The sequence below is a fragment of the Balaenoptera acutorostrata genome, chromosome 2 (genome assembly GCF_949987535.1).
Source record: "Balaenoptera acutorostrata chromosome 2, mBalAcu1.1, whole genome shotgun sequence".
Classification (NCBI taxonomy): domain Eukaryota; kingdom Metazoa; phylum Chordata; class Mammalia; order Artiodactyla; family Balaenopteridae; genus Balaenoptera; species Balaenoptera acutorostrata.
The window spans coordinates 172,632,769-172,658,837 of NC_080065.1; the positions used below are offsets into that span (position 1 = coordinate 172,632,769).

The following is a 26,069-nucleotide window of genomic DNA, read 5'->3' on the forward strand; positions in this document are numbered from 1 at the left end:
GGCAGCTGTTTCCACCACCAGACTTCCGGTTCCTGTCCTCGGAATAGGGCCGCAGCCACTATGGAGGAACCGGAGATGCAGCTCAAGGGGAAGAAAGGTGGTGTGGGGCCCCGGGCGGGGCGGAGGGGTCAGGAACTCGCAGAAGGGCGACCTGACTGGGGGCGGGAGGGGGCCAAGGCGCGGAGGGAGCGTTTGGGAGCTGTGATTGAACTGCCACGAAATCGCGGCTCGGCCGCTGACTAGTTTTGAAACCTTTAGAAAGTCTCTGTGCCTCGGTTTTGTCATCTGTAGAATGGGGAGTATAATAGTCTCCCTCCCTCCCCCCATAAAATTGTTGTGATAATTCAGTAACTTGATAAATATTTTTTTAAAATTAATTTATTTTTGGCTGTGTTGTGTCTTGGTTGCTGTGCGGGCTTTCTCTAGTTGCGGTGAGTGGGGGCTACTCTTACTTGCAGTGCGGAGGCTTCTCACTGCGGTGGCTTCTCGTTGCAGAGCATGGGCTCTAGTCGCGCGGGCTTCGGTAGTTGTGGCACACAGGCTCAGTAGTTGTGGCTCACGGGCTCTAGAGCGCAGGCTCAGTAGTTGTAGCACCCGTGCTTAGTTGCTCCGCGGCATGTGGGATCTTCCCGGACCAGGGCTGGAACCCTTGTCCCCTGCATTGGCAGGCGGATTCCTAACCACTGCACCACCAGGGAAGCCCCCAGTAATCTGATATCTGTAAAGCATTGGAAGAACGCTTGGGGCGTGGCAGTTGCTGTGCGTATTGTTTCCTTTGTATTTACGCATTTGCATACATTTACATCGACTTATCAAATATATGTAAATCACATAGTTACAAATTACAAAATGCCACAAGTTATTTTTAAAGTATAAATGTCTTTGTTACTTTATTATATATGTTATTACTAGTTATTTTTTTCTTTTTTTTTTTTTTACAAATTTATTTGTTTATAGTTTGTTTGGTTTTTTTTGGCTGCGCTACCGGGTTTGCGAAATCTCAGTTCCCCCACCAGGGATTGAACCCGGGGCACAGCAGTGAAAGCCCGGAATCCTAACCACTAGGCCACCAGGCAACTCCCACTAGTTAATTATTTAGAAGTCACAAGTACATGTAATTCCATATCCTTCATAATAGCACTGTGAGGTGTAAGCTACTGTGCTCATTTTCAAAACAAGGAGGCCTAAGAAGGTAAGAGGACACATAGTTTGGAGGTGGCAGGCTGGGCTCTGCCTGAGTCAGGACACCGTGGTGAGCTGGACAAACCCAAACTGGACAGACTCATATACATCCTCCCTTGACTTCCAGACACACGTGGGTTCTCTCCCTCACCAACTACACTGCCCTGCGCAATAGCATGGGGTCCATCTCTGTAACAAACCTTGAGGTGGGTACCTTTATCATTCCATTTTTGCATATGAGGAAACAGGCTCAGAGAAGCCCACGCCCTCACAAATCAAGTTTTAGGTAAACATGTAACCTAATAAAGAATGAGAATTTTTACACCTGAAACTAACACAACATTGTAAATCAACTATACTCCAATATAAAATTTAAGAAAAAAATAGAGTGAGATTTTAAGTATAAGGGAAATGAACAAAGTGCTGAGGCTGAGAGTGAAGTTGAAGGGACATCTGATTAAGCTTGGTGATTAAGGAAGGCCTTGCCCAGGAGGTGACATTTGAGCTGAGACATGAGGGATTAAGAGAAATGAGGGTTGCGGGGGGAGGGAGGCAGTGTCAGTGGTGGGATCAACAGGTATGAAGGCCCTGAGGTGGCAAAGTGTTCAGAGCTGTGCTGCAATACAGTAGCTACTGGTCACAGTACTTATGCATATTTAAATTAATTAAAATTAGATAAAATTTAAAATTCAGTTTCTGAGTCACATCAGTCACATTTCAAGTGCTCAGTAGTCATATGTGACTAGTGGCTACCATATTGGGCAGTATAGATTATAGAAACTTTCCATCATCACAGAAAGTTCTTTTCGACAGTGCTGAGAGTGTCCAGGGACCAGCTAGGAGGCCATTGTGCCTGGAGCGGTGGCCGAGGAGGGCAGAGGGGGGTAACAGCAGGTAGAACATACAGGGCCTTAAGGGCCATGTTAAGGAAGGAAGATTTAATTTCTGGCTGATGAGAGTGTTTCAACCAAGGGAAAGACATATCTGATATGTTCATTAGGAGCTCATGCCATCTGTTTTGTGGGGATTGGATTGTTGGCAGGAGTGGGAGCGGGGAGACCAGGGAGCAGCTGAGTTTGTCATCCAGGTGGGAGACAGCTATGTCTGGACCAGTGAGGGCAGTACAGTGTTAAGAATGGGTGAGTTCTGGGCTTTGTTTTGCGACAGAACAAGCAGGGTCTGCTCATTGATGGGATAGGAAGGGCAGGGACAACCAGTTGGCTGCTGTTTGTTGAAGCAGACCCTGGGATGAGGATTTGTGTGTAGTCAGCTTACCAAGAGAACCCCACAGAGGAGAGGGGGAAACAGGACAGGGCCGGGGAGGAAGCTGAGCAAGGAGTGACCTCAGGTAAAATCCTGCAGAAAGAAGCCACAGTCTGTTCCCACAGGGGAGCTCACGGGGATGGGTCACACCTCTGAGTTGTTCCAACACACAGCGCAGGACATGGGCTTTCCTACCCCTCGGTGGTCAGTCATGGCTGAGAGCCATCCACCCATGTAAACTTCCAGGCACTTTTGGGTCCAGTAGCCAATGGGCATCCGAAGAAGAATCTTGGATTTTGTCACTGGGGTAAAAGGAAGGTGAGTAGATCCGAGCCGGTGGCAGCAGTGTCCACTGTAAGTGGGTTTGGGAAGGGAAAGATCATGAATTCACTGGGCACATTAATGTCATCAAGATTGAGGCCCTGGGCTTCCCTGGTGGCGCAGTGGTTGAGAATCTGCCTGCTAAAGCAGGGGACACGGGTTCGAGCCCTGGTCTGGGAAGATCCCACATGCCGCGGAGCAACTGGGCCCGTGAGCCACAATTACTGAGCCTGCGCGTCTGGAGCCTGTGCTCCGCAACGAGAGAGGCCGCGATAGTGAGAGGCCCACGCACCGCGATGAAGAGTGGCCCCCGCTTGCCGCAACTAGAGAAAAGCCCTCGCACAGAAACGAAGACCCAACACAGCCATAAATAAATTTAAAAAAATTAAAAAAAAAATTAAAAAAAAAAAGATTGAGGCCCTGCGCTCTAGAGCCCGCGAGCCACAACTACTGAGCCCATGTGCCACAACTACTGAAGCCTGCGCGCCTAGAGACCGTGCTGCGCAACAAGAGAAGCCACCACAATGAGAAGCCCGCGCACCGCAATGAAGAGTAGCCCCTGCTCGCCACAACTAGAGAAAGCCTGCGCGCAGCAACAAAGACCCAATGCAGCCATAAATACATACATACATACATACATACATTTATTAAAAAAAAAAAAGATTAAGGCCCTTCTGTGACTCCCAGATGGAGTTGTTCGGCCCTGCTGTGACCATCTCCTGCAACCCATCACCGGGGCCACAGGTGACGCAGCCGCTGGGAGGGACACTGGATACTCCTCTCTACTCTAGCTGGACTCGCAGGTTGAGCAACCAGGAGTCTGATGCTTTGTCTCCTTGACCCCCTGTCCACCCTGCCCTCCCATCCCACTTTGCCGACTCTCGATCCTGGACCCAGTAACAGACAAGTTCACTGAGAGTGTCTACGTCCTGGCCAACGAGCCATCCGTGGCCCTGTACCGGCTGCAGGAGCACGTGCGCCGCTCTCTGCCTGAGCTGGCCCAGCATAAGGTGAGCTGTCCCCGCCCCAGCCACCGACCTCTCCCAGGGTCTGCACCTCGTGAGCTGGGGCCTACTCTGTGGAGCAGGAGCCGTTGGTGCAGGAATCAAGGCTGGGACACCAGCGAGGAAGCACATGGTCACCAGCCCAGATTGGGGCTGGGTGGACAGATCTGGGGCAGATTTGGAAGAAGGGGACAGCAGGGTCTGCAGTAGTTGTGACCTGTGTGGTGAGAAGGAGGCAGCTGTATGAGGGAAGGATATGCCAGGCAGAGAGAACAGCCTGCTCAAAGGCCCTGAGCCATAGTCGCCGTGTGTTCACAGAAAGCCCAGACTGATGAGGGGTGGGAGTGGCAGGAGGAAAGATCAGGGGCTGGAGGGGGCTGCTCTCTACAGCCTTGGTGATTGGTGTTCGGGTGCTCCATCCCAGAGAGCTGGGAGGATGGAGGTAGCAGCCACCCCTGCTAACAGCCCCCAACCCCCCCGCAGGCTGACATGCAGCGGTGGGAGGAGCAGAGCCAGGGAGCCATCTACACAGTGGAGTACGCCTGCAGGTGAGCGCCACAGCCTCCGCACTGCCACGGTTGCCCTGTTATGCCCCGGGTGTTCAGGGGCATCTCAGCCAGCTGCCCGTGAGCCTTGCCCTGCCGAACCCACCTGAGTAGAGGCATGCGGATCTGGACTCACCTGGCCACAGGGCAAAATTCCAGCCCTGACCTGTGCTTCTTGCTATTTGACTGGTGCCCGTGTGTCTCAGGCAGGCTTCTTCCCGGCCCTCAACCCCTCCCCATCTGTCACAGGAGGGGCTGATAAGGACTCCAGGAGGTGCCTCAAGGGGCCAATGTTTCCCACCCACAGTCAGGACCACAGACTGGCTGGTGGGGTGGATGGCAGCTGGGGGGGGAGGGCCAAAACATGAATATGACTGTTTATTTTTAAATTTTTATTTCTTTCCAATTTTTTATATTGTGGTAAGATGCAAATTCATCATCTTAACCATTTTTAAGTGTGCAGTTCAGTGGTATTAAATACACTCATAATGCTGTGCAATTGTCCCCACCATCCATCTCCAGAATTCTTTTCATCTTGCAAAACTGCAACTCTGTCCCCATTAAACACTAACTCCCTATTCCCCACCCCCCATTCCTGGCACCCACCATTCTGCTTTCTGTCTAAGAATCTGACTATTCTAGGGACCTCACATAAGTGGACTCATACGGTATTTGTCTTTCTGAGACCATCTTCTTTCACTTACCGTAATGTCTTCAAGGTTCATCCATGTTGTAGCATGTGTCAGAATTTCCTTCCTTTTTTAGGGCTGAATAATATTCCATCATATGGATGGACCACATTTTGTTTATCCATTCCTCTGTTGATGGACATTTGGGTTGCTTCCATGTTTTGGCTACTATGAATAAAGCTTCTGTGACCGTGGGTATCCCATTTAATATTTTTGTTTGTTTAACTTTCTCTAAATATCCAAATTTTTTAACCCCAAGTGAAAGATGTGCCTGAGAATAAAAAGCAGTAGTTGTTGTTTCTTCCCATTATTGCAGCTTTGCCAGCCTTGCTTCCTGTGCTCCTGTTGGTTCTGTTCCGCATGACTGTATTTCATGCCCTGGCTTGTTCCGTTTGCTTTAGGAGTTGGTGACTTTAATCAGGAGTGCTGTTTGCCCCTGGCTCGGGCTGTGGGTTGTTTCAGTGGAGGCTGGATACTCCCCAGCAGCTCTCGTCCGTGGCACTGTGCGGTTTGCCTGCCTGTTTCTGTTGTGTGGTCGAAGGTTCCTTGACAGGAAGTCGTGCCGCTGGGAGTTCTGCCTTCACCAGCCTTGGCCCTTCCGCTGGGACAGGAGGGTGACCCAGACAGATGGCATCTTCCTGAGGATGGTGGTCACAGACACCCTCCTTAGCTCCAGGAAGAGTAGAAAAGAAATGGGAGTTTTTCTCGCAGCTGCTGAATAGTTCCCAGACAGCCAAGAGTTCATCAGAAAGGTCCAGGTTCAAGGAAGAACAAATCAAAGTCTGTACTTTCTCCCAGTTCCTCTAGCCGTGCTATCCAGTGCAGGAGCCCGGATCCCAGGTGGCTGTTTACACTTAAATTTTAATGAAATAAAACGAAAGATTCAGCTCCTCAGTCTCATGAACCACATTTCAAGTGCTTAGCAGCCCTGGGCTAGGCAGGGAGCCAGTCTACTCTGAGCTCTGAGCACTTCTCTTTAGTGAGATGTGAATTTCTCTAATGCTGAGAGACTGTTTCCTTTACAGACACGAAAGTGCCCTTTTAGTTGTTGAAATGCTTTATGCAGCGTTAACGGTTGGTGTAAAACTGAAAGATAATAAAATGGTATATTGGTTGGGGTGAACTATTCAGTAGTGAGCTTATGTTAGACAGCTTTTTATCAAGGTGGACGGGCACTAGGAAAGCTGACTACATTTGGTGGTGTCAGATGAGCGGGCGACAGCCAACGCCTTTTGATCTCATAGCCATAAGCAGGTCCCTGACTGATGATAAATGGGAGTGATTTCTTTGTCTTTAACAGAAGGACTTTAAAACGACCCTCTTATTTTTACTGCAGGTGTCGTTGCACAGGCAACTTTCTGGCGTTAGCAAGGCCCCGCGTGGCTTGGTGAATCTGTTCCTGTAGTGCTGTTGGAAGGGACATATTCATTAGACATCCATCAATGTGGCTTCAACACCAGAGCTTAGCACAGCTTTGCAGTAGTGCCCCTCTAATGGCGATGAGTCTAAACTCACCTCTAGAGCTTTTCACGGTCCAGTTGACAAGCTTCCTGATTCAGAGGCAGGAATAGGTTCCCTAAGAGGAACGCAAGATATTTTTGAGGTCATTTTTGCATGCTTATAGCTCCTTCAAAGCATTAGATGGTCTAGCAGCCGTTAAGCGAAAGTTGCATGTTGCCATCCAGTGCTCTGTTGCATAGGGAAATCTAAACTTTAAGCCCACAGTGAGCCCTCAGGGAGGCCCATGGAATCCCCCAGGTGCCTGATGAGTGCCGGCCCACACAGGCATCCGCTGAGCTCTGGTTGGGGGGCGAAGAGAGCGTGGTGCCGCTGACTGGGTCCATCCTCCCATTTCAGCGCCGTGAAGAACCTTGTCGACAGCAGCGTCTACTTCCGCAGCGTGGAGGGCCTCCTCAAACAGGCCATCAGCATCCGAGACCACATGAACGCCACAGCCCAGGGCCACAGGTAGTTCCCGGGACCGCCCACCCCTGCTGCTCTCAGCCTCCTTGCTGTAAGGACCTTCGCTGCTCAGCCAGGAGCTGCCACTTCTCGCTCCTTAGACAACTCCCTCTCTTCATCTTACGGTGGCCGGTGACTTCCTCTCATCCTTTGGCGTCTGTAGTGGGAGAGTTCAGTCACTCGGCACCCAGCTCCTGAGCTCTGCTGTGTGCCTGGCCCTGGGCTGGGTGCTGGGGACACGGTAGTGACCAAGACAGGTGTGCTCGTGGCCTCACGGGGAGACACACAGCAACCAGGTAAACACGGAACAGACAAGAACATTTCAGACACATGTGAAGGAGGAAAAGGGCTGTGGGGGCCTCTCTGGGGAGGCGGCAGAGGTGTGAGCAGAGACTTGAACAACCTGCAGACAGAGATGGCCTGGGGTCGGTGCTCCACGCACGTCGGTGGCAGGGCAGAGGCCCGGGGCCTGGTGAGCTGGGTGTGTTGGAGGAACATCTGAGGCAGGTGTGGCTGCAGTGGGTGAGCGAAAGGGAGATTGGGTCAGGGAGGTGGGCAGGGGCCTCGAGGGCAGCTGGGAGGGCGCCCGGAGCTGAAAGAGGCTTTGAGCCAATGACCAGACGGTCTAAAAATGAAAACTACTTACAGTTCTTACATACCGGGGAGAGAGTTTTTGGACAAGTAGCTCTTTTTGTTTTTGTTTTCATTATAACTTAATAAACATGCATGTAAACACATGCGCACGTGCTGTAAGCCATCACTCGACCTTGAGATGTGTCTGGCTCCTGCAGTGTGGGGTTTTGGCATGCCTGTCCCTGACCAGGCACTTAGAAAGAAAAAAAACTGTGTTGCTGCCTGTGATAATTGAGACAAAAGAACTGTCAAAACCAAAAAAGCCTTAAAAACAAAAAACAAACAACAACAGCAACAAAAAACCAAAAAAGCTTTGCAAATGTGTAAGAAGGGATGTGCAGCAACCTGCCCTCTGAGGGTAGCATGAGAGGGGTTCATGATGGTTCACTCGCACTAGATAACCATCTGGCTCTGGCTGCTCTGCCCCGGGTGGGTGACAGCCATTGGGACTGGAGTTCACTGCGTCAAGCCTTGCACAGTGCCGTACACACAGTAGGGCCTCAAAAACCATAGCTTTTACTTCTAACTCAGTTTCCCAGCTGCTTCCAAAAGCCCTGCTTCTGCCTGCTGTTGCAAAAATGCAACATGCCTCTGAAAGACACCAGTAGCAACTTGCGTAGTAGCTACTCACCTGCTATTGCGCCTCTTAGCAAGCCCCGGGGGTTTGAAGCTCCCAGTCCTATGTGAGACCCAGGCATGACCTCTGAAGTGGGTGGCTGGTCCCATTTTTACAGAGGATGCCCTGAAGGCTCAGGCCAGGGGTCTTGGGGGACTGGAGTGTGACCCCAATGCACAATCCAGCATAGCCGAGCAGGCCTCATGGCCTCTGACCTCAGCCTCATGGACGCTACACATGTTTTGTTCCAGCCCCGAGGAGCCGCCCCCGTCCTCCTCAGCCTGATCCCGGAAGAGACTTGGAGGTGCTTTGGCCCCTCTGACTCAGGTCAGTGCCAAGTGGGGCCGTAAGCCTCTCTGTGCTCCGTGCTCTGAACTAACCCATGCTCTCGGCATCCAAGAACGGACCTACTTGACTAACCACTCGAGTTTTCTCCCTGGGCTTGTAGGATGGTTTCATCTGTGGGAGGCTAGAGGGTAGGGGCACCTTGTGCCCTCTGCTGCTCAGGGCTGTTGTCAGCCCATCTCCCTTGTGCTCTCTCTGTCATCTTCCTGCCCCTTATCCAGGCCACAGGCCCTGTCCTGATCCCAAGGACCCCTGCCCCCCAAGACAGAGGGGAGCCCCATTTTCCATACCCTTCCACATGCCAGCTGCTTGCTTTACCCAAACACATTGTCTCAGGCAGAGCCCAGCAGGACTGTTATCCACCCAGCTCTGGAATCTTCATTCTACTGCTGACCTGCTATGTGACCCTGAGCAAGTCCCTCTCCACTCTGGTCTCTGCTTTTCCCTTCTGTCAGAGTGCTTCATTAGGCGCAGCTGTATACAGTGATGTGTATTGTAGCAGTTAGCTACTGCTGCATGACAAACTATCCCAAAACTTAGTGGCTTATGACACCAATCATTTGCCTCCTACAGTTGTGCAGTTTGGGTTGGGCTCAGCCAGGCAGTTTTGCTGGGCTCACCTGGGTGCTACTTGTGGCTCTTGTGGGAGCTTGATGGGGCTAGATAGTCAGAAGTAGCCTCACATCTGGCCCTTGACCAGTGCTGTCTGCTGCTGGTTGGGAGGTGGGTGTCTGGTCCTCCACGTGGCCTCTCCAGCAGGACAGCCCAAGCTTCTCCTGGTGGTTGGGCGCTCGGTGTGCACGTGTTCATCCAGCCTTCCCTTGCTTCAGTTATGGCTGTCCCATTGGTCAAGGCCAGTCACGTGACCAGGACCAGATGGGAGAGGACTGCAGGAGGGCTTCAGTACTGGGAGGTGTGGTTGACCATCTGAGGAGAGCGTGGCACCAAGAAAGGCCTAGTGTCTTGTTATTCTGTGCTCATGCAGGGCAGACACAGTACCCAAGGGACTGACTGAGCCCGCAGCTTGTGTAGCTCTCACAGCCCCCTGCTCATTTGCTGCGATTGTGCTCTGTGCTGTGGAGGTCTTCTCAGAGGGTCAAGGGAGGCGTGGGAGGGGACAGGGCCCCCACAGCTCCTAGAGCAGCAACCCCGAGAGCCAAGAGGCAGCAGAGTTCATGGGTGTGCAGTCAGAGTTCTTATCGGGCACTTGCTATGTGATGGGCTTAGCTCTGGGCATAGGGGTGGTGAGGAATCCCACAGACTGTGGGGTCACTTGGGGGACATCTGGGAGGGCCTGGAGCAAGAGGGGCTGCCAAGGGGGTCATCAACCCACCCCATTTCCCCACCCAGTGTTGCCCACCAGCCCTGGACCCACACCCCACCATCTCCTCCATCCTATCCCCTGTGCCCTGGTGCCTCCCACCCTCAAGCCTCAAGGATGCTGCCCTCTCCACCCGTCCACAGTCAGTGTGTTTCTCCTGCTCCTGCCTGGAGCGTCCAGGCAAGCCATGAGCATCCAGGGTCATCTGCTGTCCCTTTACTGCTACTGCTGCGCCCCCTCAGAACAAAATGCTCTGTGGCTCCTCCTGATCCCACCTTTGTACCCACAGACCCTGCTCTGCCCCTCCCCAGAACTGCCGCCCCACTGCCCACCTCAGAGCCTCCACTCCCACTTCTCCCCAGACTGCCCCCGCCAAGGGTTGTAGGTGACCTTCACAGGGTCAAGTCTTGGCCTCCCCGGCTTCTCCAGGCCCCGGGCTCTACACACAGCCTCATTTTACAGAAGAGGAAACTGAGGCTCAGAGAGGCGAGGCAGGGTCACCACCCGTGGCCGGAAATGCCAGGATTCACACCCAGACCCTCTAACTCCCAGTGCTTCACCTCTTCCCTCAGCCTCGCCCAGGATTTTCCTCAGATGCCACCTCATCAGGGCCACCCTGCAGCCCTAAGGGTCTCTCAGACCTCACCTTGACTCACCTCTTGCCCCCAGCCCGACCAAAGCTTGGACCCTTGGACACAGCCTTGTGGGACTTGGCAGGGACAGAAGACCAAGTAAGTGTGGCCGGTGCATTCCTCTTGCTCTTGCCTGGAGCCTCTGGGCCAGCCACGAATGTCCTGAGACGGGGCTTTGCTGCCTCTGGATTCTTACCCGCCCCCACTGGCCATGGACACGGCCATGGCCCCTCGGACCGATAACTGCCACCATGACAATCCTGATCATGCACCTGCTGTGTGCCCAGATCTGTGCTGGGGGCTTCACAAGGGTCAGCTTTCATCCTCAGACAGCCCCATAAGGCAGATGTCACCCAAATGCAGATGGGAAAAGAGAGGCTCCGAGAGGTGGCATTATTTGTGTGAGATCACAAAGAGAAGAGTAGACCCCGGCCTAGTTTGGTCCCAGCCCTGCCTCTGACATGCTGTGTGACATGGGTCTGGCACTGACCCTCCCTGGTGCTACCTTTCTCCATCTCAACAAGGAAGGCTGGACTGGACCTTCTCTACAGGCTGAGGCAGGCATTCGTGTACCTGCCTGCCTGGACTGAATTCTGCCTCGAGCAGAAATGCCCACCCCAGGCTCAGGCCATAAGGAGAAGCCACCTTAACTCCAGGGGTGGATGTGGGACCCTGGCCTGGCTAATCAGAGCCCCCCATCTCCCAGGTCACAGTGATTGGTTTGAGATGGGCATGTGATCCAATGAGAGGTCTTCCCTGAGGATTTTGCTGGAAAAGTGCAAAAAGTACCATCTTCCTTCTGGGGTTGGTGAGCTCGGCAGATGGACCAGGGGACCTGAGAACATTGCCTGGGGCCCTGGATCCACCTGTACCTGACACTAGAAAATCTCAATTCTTCAGTTTCATGAGTCCCTAAAATTACTGTATTTGCCTAAATTGCTTTGAGTCTGTTTCTGCTGACTTGAGAAGAGCCCACACTGATCTGATCCCTGCGAAGCCTGGGAGATCATGGCCCATGGTTTGTACACCTCTGAAGCCAGCTGTGTGCCAACAAAGTGCCCAGCAAAATGTATAAGGAAGAGCAGAATGGAGTTGTCGAGGGTAGAGCCAGGGTGGGTCCCAGGCTCACTGCTCTGGGAGGATCCCCCAGCTTGGCACAGAGAAGTGGTTGGGAGAGAGGGGTGGCAAAGGCCAAGGGCACCCTAGGGGAGACAGAGAGGGTCCTGGTGGGGTATCAGGGCTGTGGAGGGGCCTGAGGGCCTGGGAGGAGGTTCAGGAACACAGGAGGTATTAATAATTGCCTCCCACCACCAGGAAACAGGGTCAGCCCTCTCTCACCTCTCCTAGGGTGTACTGGGGGCCTGTGTGCCACCATCCTGCCTTCCCCCTGCCCCAGCTCAGTTGAGGGGGAGGGAGGAGCCTCAGGTTCACATTATTTTAGGCCCTGCCTGGTGTGTAGCCCCCACAGAGTCACTCTCCCTCTCCTCGCCCACTCTGAAGGCACCTCTCGTCCATCTCTCCTTCTACCATGCAGCCATGTATCCATCAAACATTGACCGTTCTCTCTGAGCTAGGCCCTGCCTGCCCAGGGGATGCCCTGGTGAGCCAGACAGACCAACCCTGGCTCCAGGGCTCAGACCCACTGGACAGACGGGCAGCTAAGTGAGGTAACTGCCTGTATCCCAGAGGCAGCCTTGGATGGCTCAGGCTCTGTGAGCTAGTGGGGGGCAGTCCTGAGGTGCCCTAGACCTTCCGATGGCTCCCCGTCACCCACGGCCCCTGAACACGACCTTAGCCAGCGACTAATAGTACTCTCAAAGAGGTCTGTGCAGGACTGTGGGTTGTTAGATGCCCCACCACCCCAAATCCTGGGGCTCACGGAGGTGCTGGTTAATTTGCGCTTCCTTTGCGTGGCCGGCTCGCCTTTCATGCCTGGCGAACGTCCATCCCCTGCCGGCCGCAAGGGGGCGCAAGAGGCAAAGCCTTGGCCGGGCACTCCGCCTCCAAGCTGTTCTTAGCCCCTGATTCAAGCCCCTGTCCTCAGTCTTGGCCGATCCTGAAGTGTGCATCGTGACCCTCTGCCCTTTTTCACTTCATACGTTCTTGCTTCCATTTTCTAGAAAGCGAACTAAGGCTCCGCAAGGCCAGACTACCCAGCAACACCTCGCATCTGCCTCCACGCTCTGGCCGACTTACCCCCTCCCCGGAGTGAAGGGTGTGGGCATGCCCTGACCTGGCTCACTAAGACTTGCTCCCAGAAATAGATGGGCAGCCAGGAGAGCAACAGGGAACTCCCCGTGCCACGGGGCATTCAAGTAGGGAGCCTAGCACCCACGAGGGTGGGGGTAACCTGGAAGGGCTCCCTGGGTTAAGTGTGGGAACCGTCCCCCCCCCACCCTCAGTCTCCTTCAAATTTGTGGATGGAGTAAAAGGAGGCCCAGGAGGGCGGTGACTTGTCTCCAGTTGGTCCACAGTGGTCAGGATGGGAATCAGACTTGAGTTTTGTCTTTTTGTTCTTAGCCCCTGATCCAAGTCCTAGTTTTTATTTCAGGCCTGCTCTGCACTCTGAGGGTCCTGCCCCTGGGAAGCCCCTTCCTGGCCCCTGCCTCATCCCCCAGCAAGGTCTCTGGATGCCCCAAGATTGGTCCGCATGCCCCTACACTACTCAGACCCTCTCCAGGACTCCAGTTCTTCAAGAAACCCATGGAAACACCCCTTTTGTGCTACCACAACACACGGCCCAGGCTCCGGGAGACAGCTGGACACAGACATTTGTAAACCACTGGGTCAGCGCTGAGGTGGAAGGAGGGATGGGGGTGTCAGAACACCAGATGGGAGGGGGGATAGGGAAGGCTTTTGGAGGAGGAGGGGGCATTGGAGGCCAACCTTGAAATGCTTCTCCCCCCCAGAGGAGAGACTACTATTGTCCCCACTTTTCACATGAGCAAACAGGCTCAGACGGGTGAAGTGACTGGCCTGAGGTCACACAGCAAGTGGGAGTCGGAGCTGGGATGGGAACCCAGGGTCCTCGAACCCTGAAGCCCTACCCACTGGACCACACTGTCCTTGCCACGGAGGATCCTTCAAAGGCTTCCCCGCTGACATTCTGGGAGAGGATCTGGAGAGGGAGACTTGGGGGGAGCAGCTTCTACACCTCCTCACCTTCCCATCCCTGTCTCCACCTTCCAGACCCCTTTCCCAGATCTTCCTCTCTGGCCTTTTCCATTCCCTTCTCCCCCGAAATCTCCCTTTCAACCCCCCAACCTCTTACTCCAACACCTAAGAGTGTCCCCTCATCTGAGAAGACTGAGGTTGAGACTCTTGATTGGCCCAGTGGGGGGTGTGGGTCCACACGGGGTAACACAGCCAGTAATGGGGGAGGGTATAGGACAGGAACAGGGGTAAAGGCAGAGAGAAGGAGTCGTTATAGGAAACGGTGTGAATGATAGAAGATGGTATGGACCGGAATGGGAAGGGTGTTTGGGAACACGAGTGGTGGAAGGGGACAACGTGGCAGGGGCAAGAACACAGGAGCAAGCCCCAGTGGTGAGGGGGCAAGAGGTGTGGCCCATAGTGGGCAGCCCCAGCTGGCTCAGCCCACGCTGCTCCCAGAGCTGCTCCAGCTGCCGCCCTCACGTAACCAGAGCCTGCTTGTTGCATCAGAGGCAGGCAGGCGGTCTTGGGTAAACAGAGCAGCTCTCGAGGGCCCCAGGGCTCCCCAGCCACCTCCACACTCCCCAAGCCTTGTTCTGTGCCTTCGAGCCCAGGCAGAAGCCCCCAACCTGGTCTAGGCCCTGGTGTGTTCTTGGGACACCTGAGTGTCTGGTGTTGAGCACTGAAGGGCAGCAAAGACGGGGTGGGAGAGGCAGGAACCCTGATCCCCACCTTTATGACACAGTGTGAACCCTAGTTTTTTTGGTCCAAAGAGAAATCTGTGCCCAGGCTGGGGGTCCAAACTTCCCATGTCACAGATGGGGAAACTGAGGTGTGGGGAGAGGCACAAGCCTCCCAGGGTCTCTGTTCCCTTTCTCAGTGTCCCCCATGTACTAATATCTCCACATGTTCCCCCCTGAGTCCAGGGGTCCAATTATCTCCTGTTGTCTTCTTAGAAGGCGGACACCAGGCAGCTATTGCAACCCACCTGCTCTCCCCTTTCATCTGCCCCAGTGGACCCCCTCCCCCTATCTCCAAGCCTCTCTTTGGGTGCCCAGCTCAATCTACTTCCACTCACTGCTCTGGCTTCATCTTCCCCCACCAAAGAATGTTCTGCACTCTTTCTCTGAACCTTTGCAAGTCCTGTTCCCTCTTCTTCTACCAGTGGCAAACTCCTACTCATGCTTCAAGGCCCAGTATAAATGCTCCGCCCCTCTTTGGGGGAAGCCCTCCCTGACCCCTCTGGCCCAGTTCTGATCCCACAGGGATAAGGAGTATGTGGTAGCTCTGCCTCCTCCAGACTGGGGGCTTCTCCAGGATTGCCGAGTCAAAAGTCATCTTCATCCTGTAATTCTTTCCACCTTGATTCACTCATTAATCCTGCTCTGATCCCCCTCTGGGCCTGGACCTGTGCTGGGTGGTGCTGGGATCCCAGGGAGGGGGTCCAGTCCTGGAAGCTGACCTCTGAAGTGGAGGAGGGCACCCAGCCACCGAGGGGTCTGTTACCCTCCTGTCGAAGCACGTGGGTCACACATTCAGCTGCAGGAGGCACACAGCTGGGCGAGGTCCCTCAGCGACCCCAGAGCCCCTTTCTGCAGTCCCTCCATTTGGGTGAGAGCAAGGGTCAGGGTTGGCTTCGAGAAGGTCTCGGTGCCTGGGGCCTCAGGGTCCCGGGTCGGAGTTACATATCACTCAGGTTGGAGTTAGCCCAGAGTAGGAGATAGCAGGGGGTTACAGACAGGGTCCGAATTAGGGTCAAGTTCAGCAGTAAGGTCAGGGTCGCCCACTGACATCGGGGGAAGCCTGGCAGGTCTGATCCAGCTCCCTCCCGGGCCCCCCTCCCTCATTATACTATTCCCTCACGTCAGAGTCTTCCCGCGTCTGAGTCCCGGGCCCCAGAACTCCCGGGACCCGGCCACGCCCAAGTGCCCGCCCGTCACAGCCCGCGGGCACGCCCTCGATGCAAATTTACGCCCCGCCCAATCAGCTCCCGGGGGCGGGGCCGCCCGCTCTGAAGGCCCCTGCGGCCGCAGGGCGCTCGGGGTTCTGAGCCGCTTCCTCCAGGTCGGTGCGCGAGCGTCCAAGGGTCCAGGTGTAGCAGGTGCGTGTTGCGTCGGGCCGAGGTTTGTGCGGTGTCCTTTGAGCGGCATCTGTGAATTGGGTTGAGTTTGAAAGTCCGAATGTCCTGCTGTACGAGGGAGAGTTGTGTCTAAGAGGTGTGCAGTCCTAGGATTGTGAGTTTGAGAGGTTATGTGTCCAGGGTTTGTGTGTCCAAAGTGTATGTGTCCAAGGGGTGTGAGTCTGAGGGTTGTGTTCGAGGGGGAGTGTTCAATGGTTGTGGTTCAGAGAGGTTGTGTGTCCGAAAGGGTGAGTGTCCCAGGGGTTGCATGTCCAGGAGTTATGTCTGAAGGAGTGTGTGTCATGTCTGAGGGGTTGTGTGTCCAAAGGGCATGTGTCTGAGGGTTGTGTCAGTTGGGGAGTTGTGTGTCCAAAGTTGTGGTGCCATGAGCCCCTGGTATGCGACTGTGAGTTACAGTGGTCCCCTTTCCTGGGTCACATCCCTTTGTGCATCCTGGAGGCCCCTGTGCACAACCACGACCCCGTGCCTTCCTGCTGTTGGTGTGCCCTTGTGTGTCGCGGCCCCAGACCTGCAAGTGGCATGACATCCACGTGTGCCTGTGACCGCCATGACCCTCACCCACCCCATGGGGTTTGCACCTCATGCAGTGAACGTGGGGCCTCAGCTGGGCCCACAGGATGCCTCAGTGGCTGAGGGCAGGATGGTGGGCACAGAGCCCTGAGTGGGGCACCACAGCTGCCTGGGCCACTTCCTCCCCGTGCCTCAGTGTCCCATATGGGACATGGGTATAGGAACGATAGTCACAGCCCTCCGAGGTTGTCAGCACATGACAAGCCCGTGGCTGCGTTACTTTCATGGTCATGGTCCCCACCCTCTGCCTCTCTCAGGGACCAGGGCAGCAGACGTTGCCAACTGGGGTCCCTGGCTATTCCCAGTCCCCAGGCTGAAGACCCAAGAAGTAAGAAATAGCTGAGGCCTTTTGCCTGACCGGCTGAGAATCCTCACTGGGGAAGGTCGGGACCTCTGGATCTTTGGCGTCGGGGATGAGAACTTTCAGACTCTTGGGGTGAAGGAAACGGGGTTCAAAAAAGTATTTAGACTCAGAAGGACAAGTGTATGGGGTTTGATTCCAAAGGTCAAAGGGGCTTTGGGAGAAGTCAGCCTTGCTCCCTCCTGTCCCCATACCTGCCTTCCACTACCTGTCTGAGTCCAGGAGTGAATCTTGGCCTCCAGGGAATGGAATTTTGGGACATTTAGAGTCCTGGGATCTCACCTGCGAGAGCTGGGAACTCACTATCTGGTCTGAAGCTGCCACTTTGCAGGAGGGAAGACTGAGGCCAGGTGGAAAACACCCAGACCCCTCAGAGAAAGGATGGACTCAAGGCTGCCCCTCAGCCCCTAGGAGAACTAAAGCCAGGAGTGAGGGGCCTCAGCTTCCTCTCTCCTCTCTGTGTGACCTCAGACAAATAGCTACCCCTTTCTGACCCTGTGACCTGAGCAATTTGAGCCCGGTCTTACTTCCCATCTCCAACTAATGATTGATTTCATTAAATCATTACCCAACCAGGCAGACATCTAGAAAATGCAAATTAGAGGAGAAAGAGAATTAAAATCATTTGTCACCCCAACTCAGATGCAATGAGTGTAGACATGTTGGGGGTCTGCCCTTCTGGAATATTAGAGGCACATATGCACCTGGAGACAGATGTCATTTTTCAGAGAGTATTTATCACACTCCTGGGATCCCATGTGGGGTCAGAGAGGTCACCCCAGCCCAGGCCCATGAATCCGAGTGGGATGTACACAGAGGTTGGGTCCCATTTCTCAGCCTCCCAAAGGTCCTCCCTGAGCCTGCATCTTGGGGGGGCTTGTAAGGCTGCCCACTGGCCCCAGGGAACTCAGGAATGAATGTCTCAGATCCCACTGGCGCCCAGACCCACTTCCCAGACTGGGTCGGCGGGGGTGAGTTTGGGGCACGGCCAGACAACCCTGTGGTATAAGCCCACGCTTGAGCGAGGATCTGGGGTCCCACCGTGTGGCCCTGGGAAGGAGCCTGCTTCCTCCTGTGTAAAACAGGGCAGCCGTCTCCGCTTCACTGGGCTATCTGAGTCAAGCTGGTCCTGTGTGTAAATGAGGTGGAGCATGGGCCCGGGCAGGCAGCAGGCACTCAGTAACAGGAGGTGCCATCCGGACTGTGACCGAGTGGACGTGCCTGTGAGCCCCATCCAGGTCCACCCTCACCCCACCCTCCACCAGGGGCCAAGCAAGCCTCAGGCCTGTCAGCTTCCCTGTCCTGATCTCCTCCAGGTTCAGGTTCACCAGAGGTTGAGGTGGGGTCCTCGGAAGGGAACAATCCAGGCAAGTTGTCATAATGAGTCACTGCTGTGGGCACAGGCCTGCCTCTGTCCAGTTTCCACAATCAGAGCCCCGACCCTCTCCCACTGGACGCTGTCCTGGCCTCCTGCTCCCAAGGGACTTCTCCCCACAGCAGCCACGGAGTCTGCTGAAAATCCTGAATTGCACCACAGCCACCCCCCACCCCCGTTCATACACCCTCCATGACTCTCCATTGCTCTACAGCCCGCTCTTTCACCCTGATCCCCAAGGCCCCTTGCAGCCTCCCTGCCCTCTTCTGTCTCCAGATGCCCCTTGCTCACCCATACCTGGCAATACCAGCCACGCCTGCACCTGGAACCCACCCAGCACATTCCCACCTCAGGGCCTTTGCACCTGCCATTCCTTCCACCAGGCAGTCTCTCACCCACACCCCTTCATGGCTGGTGTCCTCTCGTCCTTGAGGTCCCCTATTCAAAAAGTCCCTTCTGGCCCCTCTTTCCAAAGCAGCTCCCTCCCCTGCCACCTCCCCCACTGCCTCCCCGTATAGCTGTGGTCCCCGACCTTTTTGGCACCAGGGACCGGTTTCATGGAAGACAATTTTTCCACAGACTGGGGGCAGGGGGGATGGTTCAGGTGGTAATGTGAGCGATGAGGAGCGGCAGATGAAGCTTCGCTTGCTTGCCCTCCACTCCCCTCCTGCTGTGCAGCCAGGTTCCTAACAGGCTGCGGACGGGTAGCAGTCCGCGGCCCGGGAGTTGGGGACCCCTGCCCTATGAATTTCATTGGTGAGGGCTCTGTCCCTGACAGTTTACGTGTCTGTCGTCTCCCCCACCAGACTGGGCAATGGGAAAGGCCAGACGGGTCTGTCCACTCCCTGCCCTTGTGTCCCTGGCACCTTGGTCAGCTCCCAGACATTTCTTGGGGAAGAAAGTGGGGACCAGGGATGCCTCAAAGGCCCCATCTTGGGTTCCCCACTGGCTGTGTCTTGGGTCTGCTGGGCTATGGGCTGAGTCTCTTCCGCTCAGCTCTGACAGATGTGCTAATTTCCCAAGCAGGGAGGCCTGGGCCTCTGGGGATGAATTTCTGGGGCCCTACGGGGAGATCTTTCTCTGGAACAAAGAGAGAGAAGCCTTGGGTCGTTCCTGCAGCTGCCACTGCAGCTTAGGGGACATCGTTGGGGGCCTTCGGTGGCCGAGGGCTCTGACCTGTGTGAGACAGCAGAGTTGGGTTCTGAATGTATGGTCTCTCTCAGCCCCAGGGGTAGGAGTCCCCAGCCCCACAGGAGGTGGGATGGGGCACGTCTCCATTTGCAGTGGCCGTGACAGAGAAAATGGCCTTCCTGGCAGGACCTGCAGTGGACAGTGAGGGCAGCCAGGTCCTGCATGACCCCGGGACATAGTTTCCTTCCAAGGTGGGCACTGGAACCTTCAGAGGGTCAGCCCCTTGGCCTGAGAGAAGCATGAGCACCATCCAGTGGGCTGTCGTTCTGTGGGCTGTTTAGAGAGGGGTCGGGGAGCAGGGGTCCCCTCAAACTGGTGGCCTGTGGGCCAGATGGGGCCTCAAATTTGTTTTGTGAACCATGAGGTGTTTAAAAGAAAACGGAACCCGTTGCCGATGTTTCTTCCACTTGTTAAGCAGTTGTTTGCTCATTCATTCAAGGAAGGGCGATTGCGGACCTACTGTGTGCCGGGCATTGGGAAGGCTCCATCCCTGCCCTCGTGGAACGGACATCTTAGTGGGGTAACAGGATCATCAAAGAAAGTAACAAAGAAGCACCAAAAATATCTGGTAGGACTAAGTGACACAGGGAAAGAGAAATCTGGTCTGGGGAAATTAGCACCTCTAGAAAGAGAGATTTCTGCCCAGGCTTGAAGGACGTGTAGCAGCGTCTCAGACCTGGGTGAGTCTGAGGAGGGCGTTCCGGGGAGAGGGCACAGCGGGGTCAAAAGCCTGGCAATGGGAAAGTGGCAGGTCTGTCTGGGGCTGGTGTTTCAGGTGCCTGGAAGGGGGCAGAAGGTGAGCTGGGAATCTGCTGGTAGATGAGGCCTGTCTGAAGTAGAGGGACAGGTAGGTGAGTGCCTGAGGCGCCCCCAGGGCCCATTGTACCAATGGGGAAACTGAGGCTTGGAGCATGTCAGGCAATGAGTGTACAGTGGAGCCAGTGGAGTGGGTACCCCCGTCTGGCTGTGCCCATAGCCACAGCCAGGCCATCATACCTCTCAGCACATGGAGCAGGCCTGGGGAGGGGTCTGTGGAGGTGGGTCTGAGGGTCCCTCACTGGGCCTCCGTTTCCCCATGAGTGCCAGAGGGACCTATAAACAAAGGGACCCCCCCCAAAGGGCCTTCTCCAGCTGGAACATTCTGGGTTTCTGGGATTCAGAGCCACACGTGGGTAACACACCCCACCCTCAGACCCCCACAGTCCCCAGGAATACCCCGAAGATCCCCTCAACCCCCTGCCACCTGCACCAGCATAGCTTGTGTTCCCCATGCAGTGTCCGTACGTGCGATCCCTGAGATCTTCACACCCCACCCTCAGAACCCCCAGCCCCGAACCCACATCTCTCCCCTGGGGGGTGCTCCCACCCTGCCTCAGGAAGCCAGAGGGTGGGCGATACCCCTGCAGGGGATAGAGGCCCTATCTGTGTCTGGGGGCCTGCTTATAATGGGGGACTAGCATGGATCTGGGGAGTCTACATGTGTTTGGGGAGCTCTGTGTGTGTCTAGGAGGGTTGCATGTTGTTGGGGGTTGTGTGTTTGGGGGTGTCTGCATATATTGGGGGTTTGTGTACATTCGAGGGATCGGCAGGTGTTGGGGGACTCTGTGTGTGTCTGAGGGGTCTGCGTGTGCAGAGGCCTCTGTGTGTGTTTTGGGGATGTGTGTTTGGCAGGCCGTGTGGGTTTGGGAGGGCTCTGCATGTATTGTGGACTGCATGTGTTTTGGGGACTTATGTATGTGGGTGTTCGGGGGTGATGCATGTGTTTGGGGGGGTCTCCCTGCGAGGGGAATCTCCCAACCCCCCCATTTGTACGTAGGAGGAAAGGGCTTTCTCCCTGACCCCCTGTCCCCAGCACCCTTCCTGGGTTTGCCCGGGGCCCTCACTCTGAGCTGGGCACCCCAGGGCTGAGGAGAGGTGACCCCAAGGCCTTCTGGGAGGGGTCAGGCTCAGTGATGGCAAAAGCTGCATGCATAGAGAAAGAGGGCGATATTATCTCCAGAACATCTGCTTCATAGAGGCCCCCAAATCAGGGAGGTGTCGCCAACTCTCCCCATCTTCTGGGGTAGGAAGCTGAGGCCCAGAGAAGTCTGGTCGCACGGTAGTCACTGCCAGAGCCCGCCTTCTCCCCAGGGCAGGTGAGGGGCTTCAGGGACCGTTGTGGGCTGAGCCAGCCCCTAGGTCACCCACAGTGCCCCCCCCCACCTGGGCCACCATCTCCCCAGGCTCCCAGGGGAGGAGGCGGCCCAGGGCCCCGGCTCGGGGAGGGTGGGGGGGTCGCCAGCAGCTGGGGTGGGAGCCACTGGAGCCCTCAAGAGAGGGGAGGGGGGGTCCCGACTTTCCAAGGGGCTCTTCCTGTCGCTTGTAATGAGGTACTTGGGGAGCAGGTGATGAAACCACCGCCTGGGTTGCGTGAGGCGGGGCCACCGGCCTGATTTGCTGCAGGGCCCAGGAGCAGCGCCCCCTCCCCGCTTCGCCGAGTCCCGCGGGCCCTCACCTCCCCCAGGCCACCCACCTGCCTCTCACTTCTCCTTTCCTCCTCTCCTTTCCTCACCAGGCTGGGTCCCCCACCAAGCTGAGGCCTCTGAGCTCAAGGGTCTGGCAGCGTGACTTTGCCACTTGTCCCTCCATTAAAGCCCCCCTGGGAGCCAAGAAGGGGAACTTGACCGTTCCTGATCTTTTCTCTCAAACCTCACTGCAAAGCCTTTGCGATCAGGATTCTGTGACCCATTTTGTGGGGGAGGAAGTAGGGGTCTGATGTCGCCCAGCGTGTCACAGTAAGTGTCACCGTGGTCTTGCAAGATGGCACGCTGACTCAGCATCCCCAGTTCCAAGGCCCTTCTTCCTTCTGGCTTCTGGGAGGCCAGAAGGCAAGGTCGATAGATCCCTCCACTGCCCCCTCCTCCCCAGCTGGTGGGAGAAGGATTCTCGCTCCCATTTACAGGTGAGAAAACTGAGTCCTTCCACAGGGAGAGGCCAGCAGTGAAGGGTTAGTGGGAGGGTGGGATTCCTTCCAGACCCCCATCTCCATCACCAGGGGGCTAAGAGACCTCTTAGAGGGAGATGAAAGTCATGGCCTGAAGGACTGCAGCAGTGTTTGTTGATGGACTTAATGACCACAGGTATCACCTTAGTTTCTGATGCTCCAGGCACTCATGAAATCTTCCTTTGTACCCCCAGTTCCCCCCTCCAGAACAACGCTCAGGCCTGAGACCCCAGACTCCCTCCCAACCCCAGGCATATGCCACCAGCACGTCCTGTCCCCTTGGTCGCCAAACAATCCGTCCTCTTCTGCCTACCTGCAGCCCCCGTCCCAGTTCAGGCCCCTCATCTCCCACCTAGACACCTGCCCCAGCCTCTCCGGGCCACCTCGCTCCTGCCCAGACAGATGCTGTTCTCATGGCAACCATGACTAAGGACGAGGTTTGTTTTGGGGGTTTTTTTATTTTCGTTTTTTTGGCCGTGCCGCACAGCATGTGAGATCTTAGTTCCCAGACCAGGGATCGAACCCATGCCCCCTATAATGGAAGTGCGGAGTCTTAACCACTGGATGGCCAGGGAAGTCCCCAGGGATGAGGTTTTTAAAAAAATCTTTTGGTTGAGATAAATCACATAGAGAAAAATGCAAAAATCAGTGGAGTAGGGCTAAAAAATTTGCACAAACTGAACACAGCTATGTATCCAGGTCCTGGCCAGGGGAACCGAACACCCCAGCCCCCAGACTCCCGCTGTCCTGTCACAGTGCCTGCTCCAGGTGGCCACTGTGCTCATATCCATCACTGTAGGTGAGTTTTGCCTGTTCTGGAACTTCATATAAATGGAATCACATGGTATGTCCTCTCTATGGAGCCCAGTATTGCTGAACTGGCACATGGTCTGGGAGATTCACCTGTGTGGTTGCATGGAGGTGGAACGCATCCTTTTTCTGTGCTGTATAGTAGTCTTGCACAGAATCTACCAAAAATCATTTACCAATTCTCCCATTGAGGGCATTTGAGTTGTTTCCAATTTGGGGCTATGACAAATGAGGCTGCTGAGAACATTCTTGTCTGTGTCCTTTGGTAAAACATGGACACTTTTCTCTTAAGTGAATATTGAAGAGAAGCATCGCTTGGTCAAAGGGTAGATGCATGTTCAGCTTTAGTAGGTGCCAGACAGTTTTCCAGAGTGGCTCTACCTCTTTCTCTTTCCACCAGCAATGCATGGAAGTACAAGGGGATTATTTAAACTGTAAAATCATATCCTGACCCTCCCCTGCCTCCAAACTCTCTGTGGCTTCCTAATGCCCTCAGAGTAAAACCCACACTCGTCACTGTGGCCCACAAGGACCTATGTGATCCAAGCCACAGCTCTCCCCACCACCAGTCCCCTCCCCTCTCTCCCTTGCTCGCACTGTCCAGCCATAGAGATTTCTTTGCTTTTTTCAAAATGCCAAACTCATGATCACTCTGAGCCTTTGCCCTTGCAGTTCCCCCTGCCAGGAACACCCTTGCACCAGATCTCCCCACAACTGACTCTTCCTTTGCTTGGCTGTGTCTTTCTTGGGCTTTGGGTCTCAGTTCAGATGTCACCTCTTCAGAAAGATCTTCCTTGAAATCCCTGGCTTCTAACATTGCCCCTTTTGTGGTCAATACTTCTCTCTTTTTAGACTTAGGTTCTGACCTACAAGAGCTTCATAAAATGACTTGGGCAGTTCCCATTGTTTTCAAAGGTCTGAGGTAGTTTAAAGAACATTTCACTTTCCTGTCCTTTAAGATTTGATAAAATAGCCATAAAACTGTAGGGGCCTGTTGTCCTTTTAATGGTAAGTCTCAAGTCACTTTTCTAATCTTCTGTGGTCATTGGTCTACTTAAGCTTTCTATTTCTTTTGAGGTCAGTTTATCACAATGGTTGGCACTTGATAAATGCCAAGTGTGGGGGGGCAAAGAAAGGGGTGGGAGGTATTGGACTCTTGACTTCAAATGCCCACTCCCCTGCCCATCTGCTCAGGGCCCCATCCAGCCTTTCCACTGAGGCTCAACTACATGCTTCCTCCTTTGAGATGCCCTCTTGGATTTCTCCTGACTCTTCTTCCCTTTCCTGGGTCGATGAGTCCACCTGTGCCTCTCTGCTGGGCAGATGCCACAAGCTCTCTGCTTTCTAGCTGGACATTGGAGGGGGGGGAATATGTGCACAGAAGAGTGCTCCCCTAACCTCAGCCTCTCCTAACCTCAGCCTCCCCCCTCGTGCTCTGCAGATTCAGCACGCACAGCCACCTCCCCCCAGCAGTTCCGGTCACGGTCACGCCAACATCTGGAGAAGGGGCCGCCAGGTCTGTCTGCTGCTTGGGGTGGGGATTTGCATGTGAGTACAAATATATATGCACACCCTGGGCCTTCCGCCTCCGCATTCCTTGGCTGGCCCTTCACACCTGGGCCTGAGGCAGGTCAACGCTGAGTGGCTGGATTTGCATGCCCGTGTATTTCTGGGTAGGGAGTCAGCTGGGGGAGTCTGAGAGGAAGTTGTTGAGGGAAGCTGGGGGGAGTTCAAATGTGTCCCTCTTGACCTGCTCCCTTCACCAAATCTTCCCAGTCACCCCTCTGACTTGTCCTGAGGGTCTTCCAGTCTCGGGGAGAGGGAGAGAGCTGGATATACGACCCCCTTAGCCCCACAGAGTCAGAACTGGAGGGGATGGATGGAGGCTGTGGGAGACCAGAGTGAGGGCAGGGAGGGCTTCATGGAGGAATGGATTTTTTGAGCTAGGTTTCTGAAATGTGAATAGGAGTTGGCCAGGTGCAGAAGGGGCAACAAGGGCTTTTCAGGCAGAGATATTTTGTTGAAGGTAGAGAACAGTGGGCAGGAGCTGATTGGAGGAGGCCTTTTTTACTTTTTTTAAAATTTATTTTATTTATTTGGCTGTGCCAGGTCTTAGTTGCAGCACGCGAGATCTTCGTTTCGGTGTGCAGGATCTAATTCCCTGACCAGGGATTGAACCCAGGCCCACTGCATTGGGAGCGCAGAGTCTTTTTTTTTTTAATATTTTTCTTTCTTTCTTTTTATTTATTTATTTATTTATTTTTGACTGCGTGGGGTCTTCGTTGCTGCGCATGGGCTTTCTCTAGTTGCGGCAAGTGGGGGCTACTCTTCATTGTGGTGCGTGGCCTTCTCATTGCAGTGGCTTCTCTTGTTGCGGAGCACGGGCTCTAGGTATGTGGACTTCAGTAGTTGTGGCACTCGGGCTCAGTCGCTGTGGCTCACGGGCTCTAGAGCACAGGTTCAGTAGTTGTGGTGCACAGGCTTAGTTGCTCCGCGGCACATGGGATCTTCCAGACCAGGGCTCAAACCCTTGTCCCCTGCATTGGCAGGCAGATTCTTAACCACTGGGGAGTGTGAAGTCTTAACCGCTGGACCACCAGGGAAGTCCCTGGGGCAGGGCCTTGAATGCCAGGCTGAGGACTGGAACTTCCTTCCTCCTGAGGGCAGTGAGGACCCATGAGGAGTGCATGAGCAGTGAAGGGACATGATCAGCTGTGTGCTGGGTAGATCCCTCAAGGACCAGGGCAGGGGATGACTTTGGTTCCTGGGTGAGGATTGGGGGCTCCAAGGTCATCAAAGTTCAGAAGACTCAAACCCCTGTGTGAGCCCATCTGCACCTGTCAAGCCTGGCTCCAGAGATGGCAGAGGACCTAGTGGCTTCTAGAGGACCCAAAGAGCCCTAGAGTACAGTGACTTAAAGTGCAAGGTTCAGGCATAGCACAGAGAGGGCCTCACCCCCAGTCTCTGCCCAGA

General features: G+C 54.8%; 2 protein-coding genes across 3 annotated transcripts in view; both read left to right on the top strand.

Moving 5' to 3' along the window:
• On the top strand, positions 1 to 24,583 carry BORCS8 (BLOC-1 related complex subunit 8). 2 transcript variants are annotated; one of them, XM_057540686.1, is made up of 6 exons: positions 1 to 97; positions 3,664 to 3,776; positions 4,254 to 4,318; positions 6,862 to 6,972; positions 8,467 to 8,542; positions 24,538 to 24,583. In XM_057540686.1, the coding sequence occupies exons 1-5, from the start codon at positions 61 to 63 to the stop codon at positions 8,498 to 8,500; spliced, it is 360 nt and encodes a 119-aa protein (XP_057396669.1). In that variant the 5' UTR covers positions 1 to 60; the 3' UTR covers positions 8,501 to 8,542; positions 24,538 to 24,583. The 2 variants fall into 2 exon arrangements, with proteins under 2 accessions (XP_057396669.1, XP_007195495.1); XM_007195433.2 differs by lacking the exon at positions 24,538 to 24,583 and adding an exon at positions 10,454 to 11,418.
• MEF2B (myocyte enhancer factor 2B) overlaps positions 10,496 to 26,069 on the top strand; it is a 22,715-nt gene continuing 7,141 nt past the window's right edge. Inside the window, exons 1-4 of the mRNA XM_057540685.1 lie at positions 10,496 to 10,612; positions 13,065 to 13,299; positions 22,986 to 23,085; positions 24,538 to 24,644. Of these exons, the coding sequence (XP_057396668.1) occupies positions 13,164 to 13,299; positions 22,986 to 23,085; positions 24,538 to 24,644 (343 nt within the window). The 5' untranslated portion in view covers positions 10,496 to 10,612; positions 13,065 to 13,163. The remainder of the gene's footprint in view (positions 10,613 to 13,064; positions 13,300 to 22,985; positions 23,086 to 24,537; positions 24,645 to 26,069) is intronic.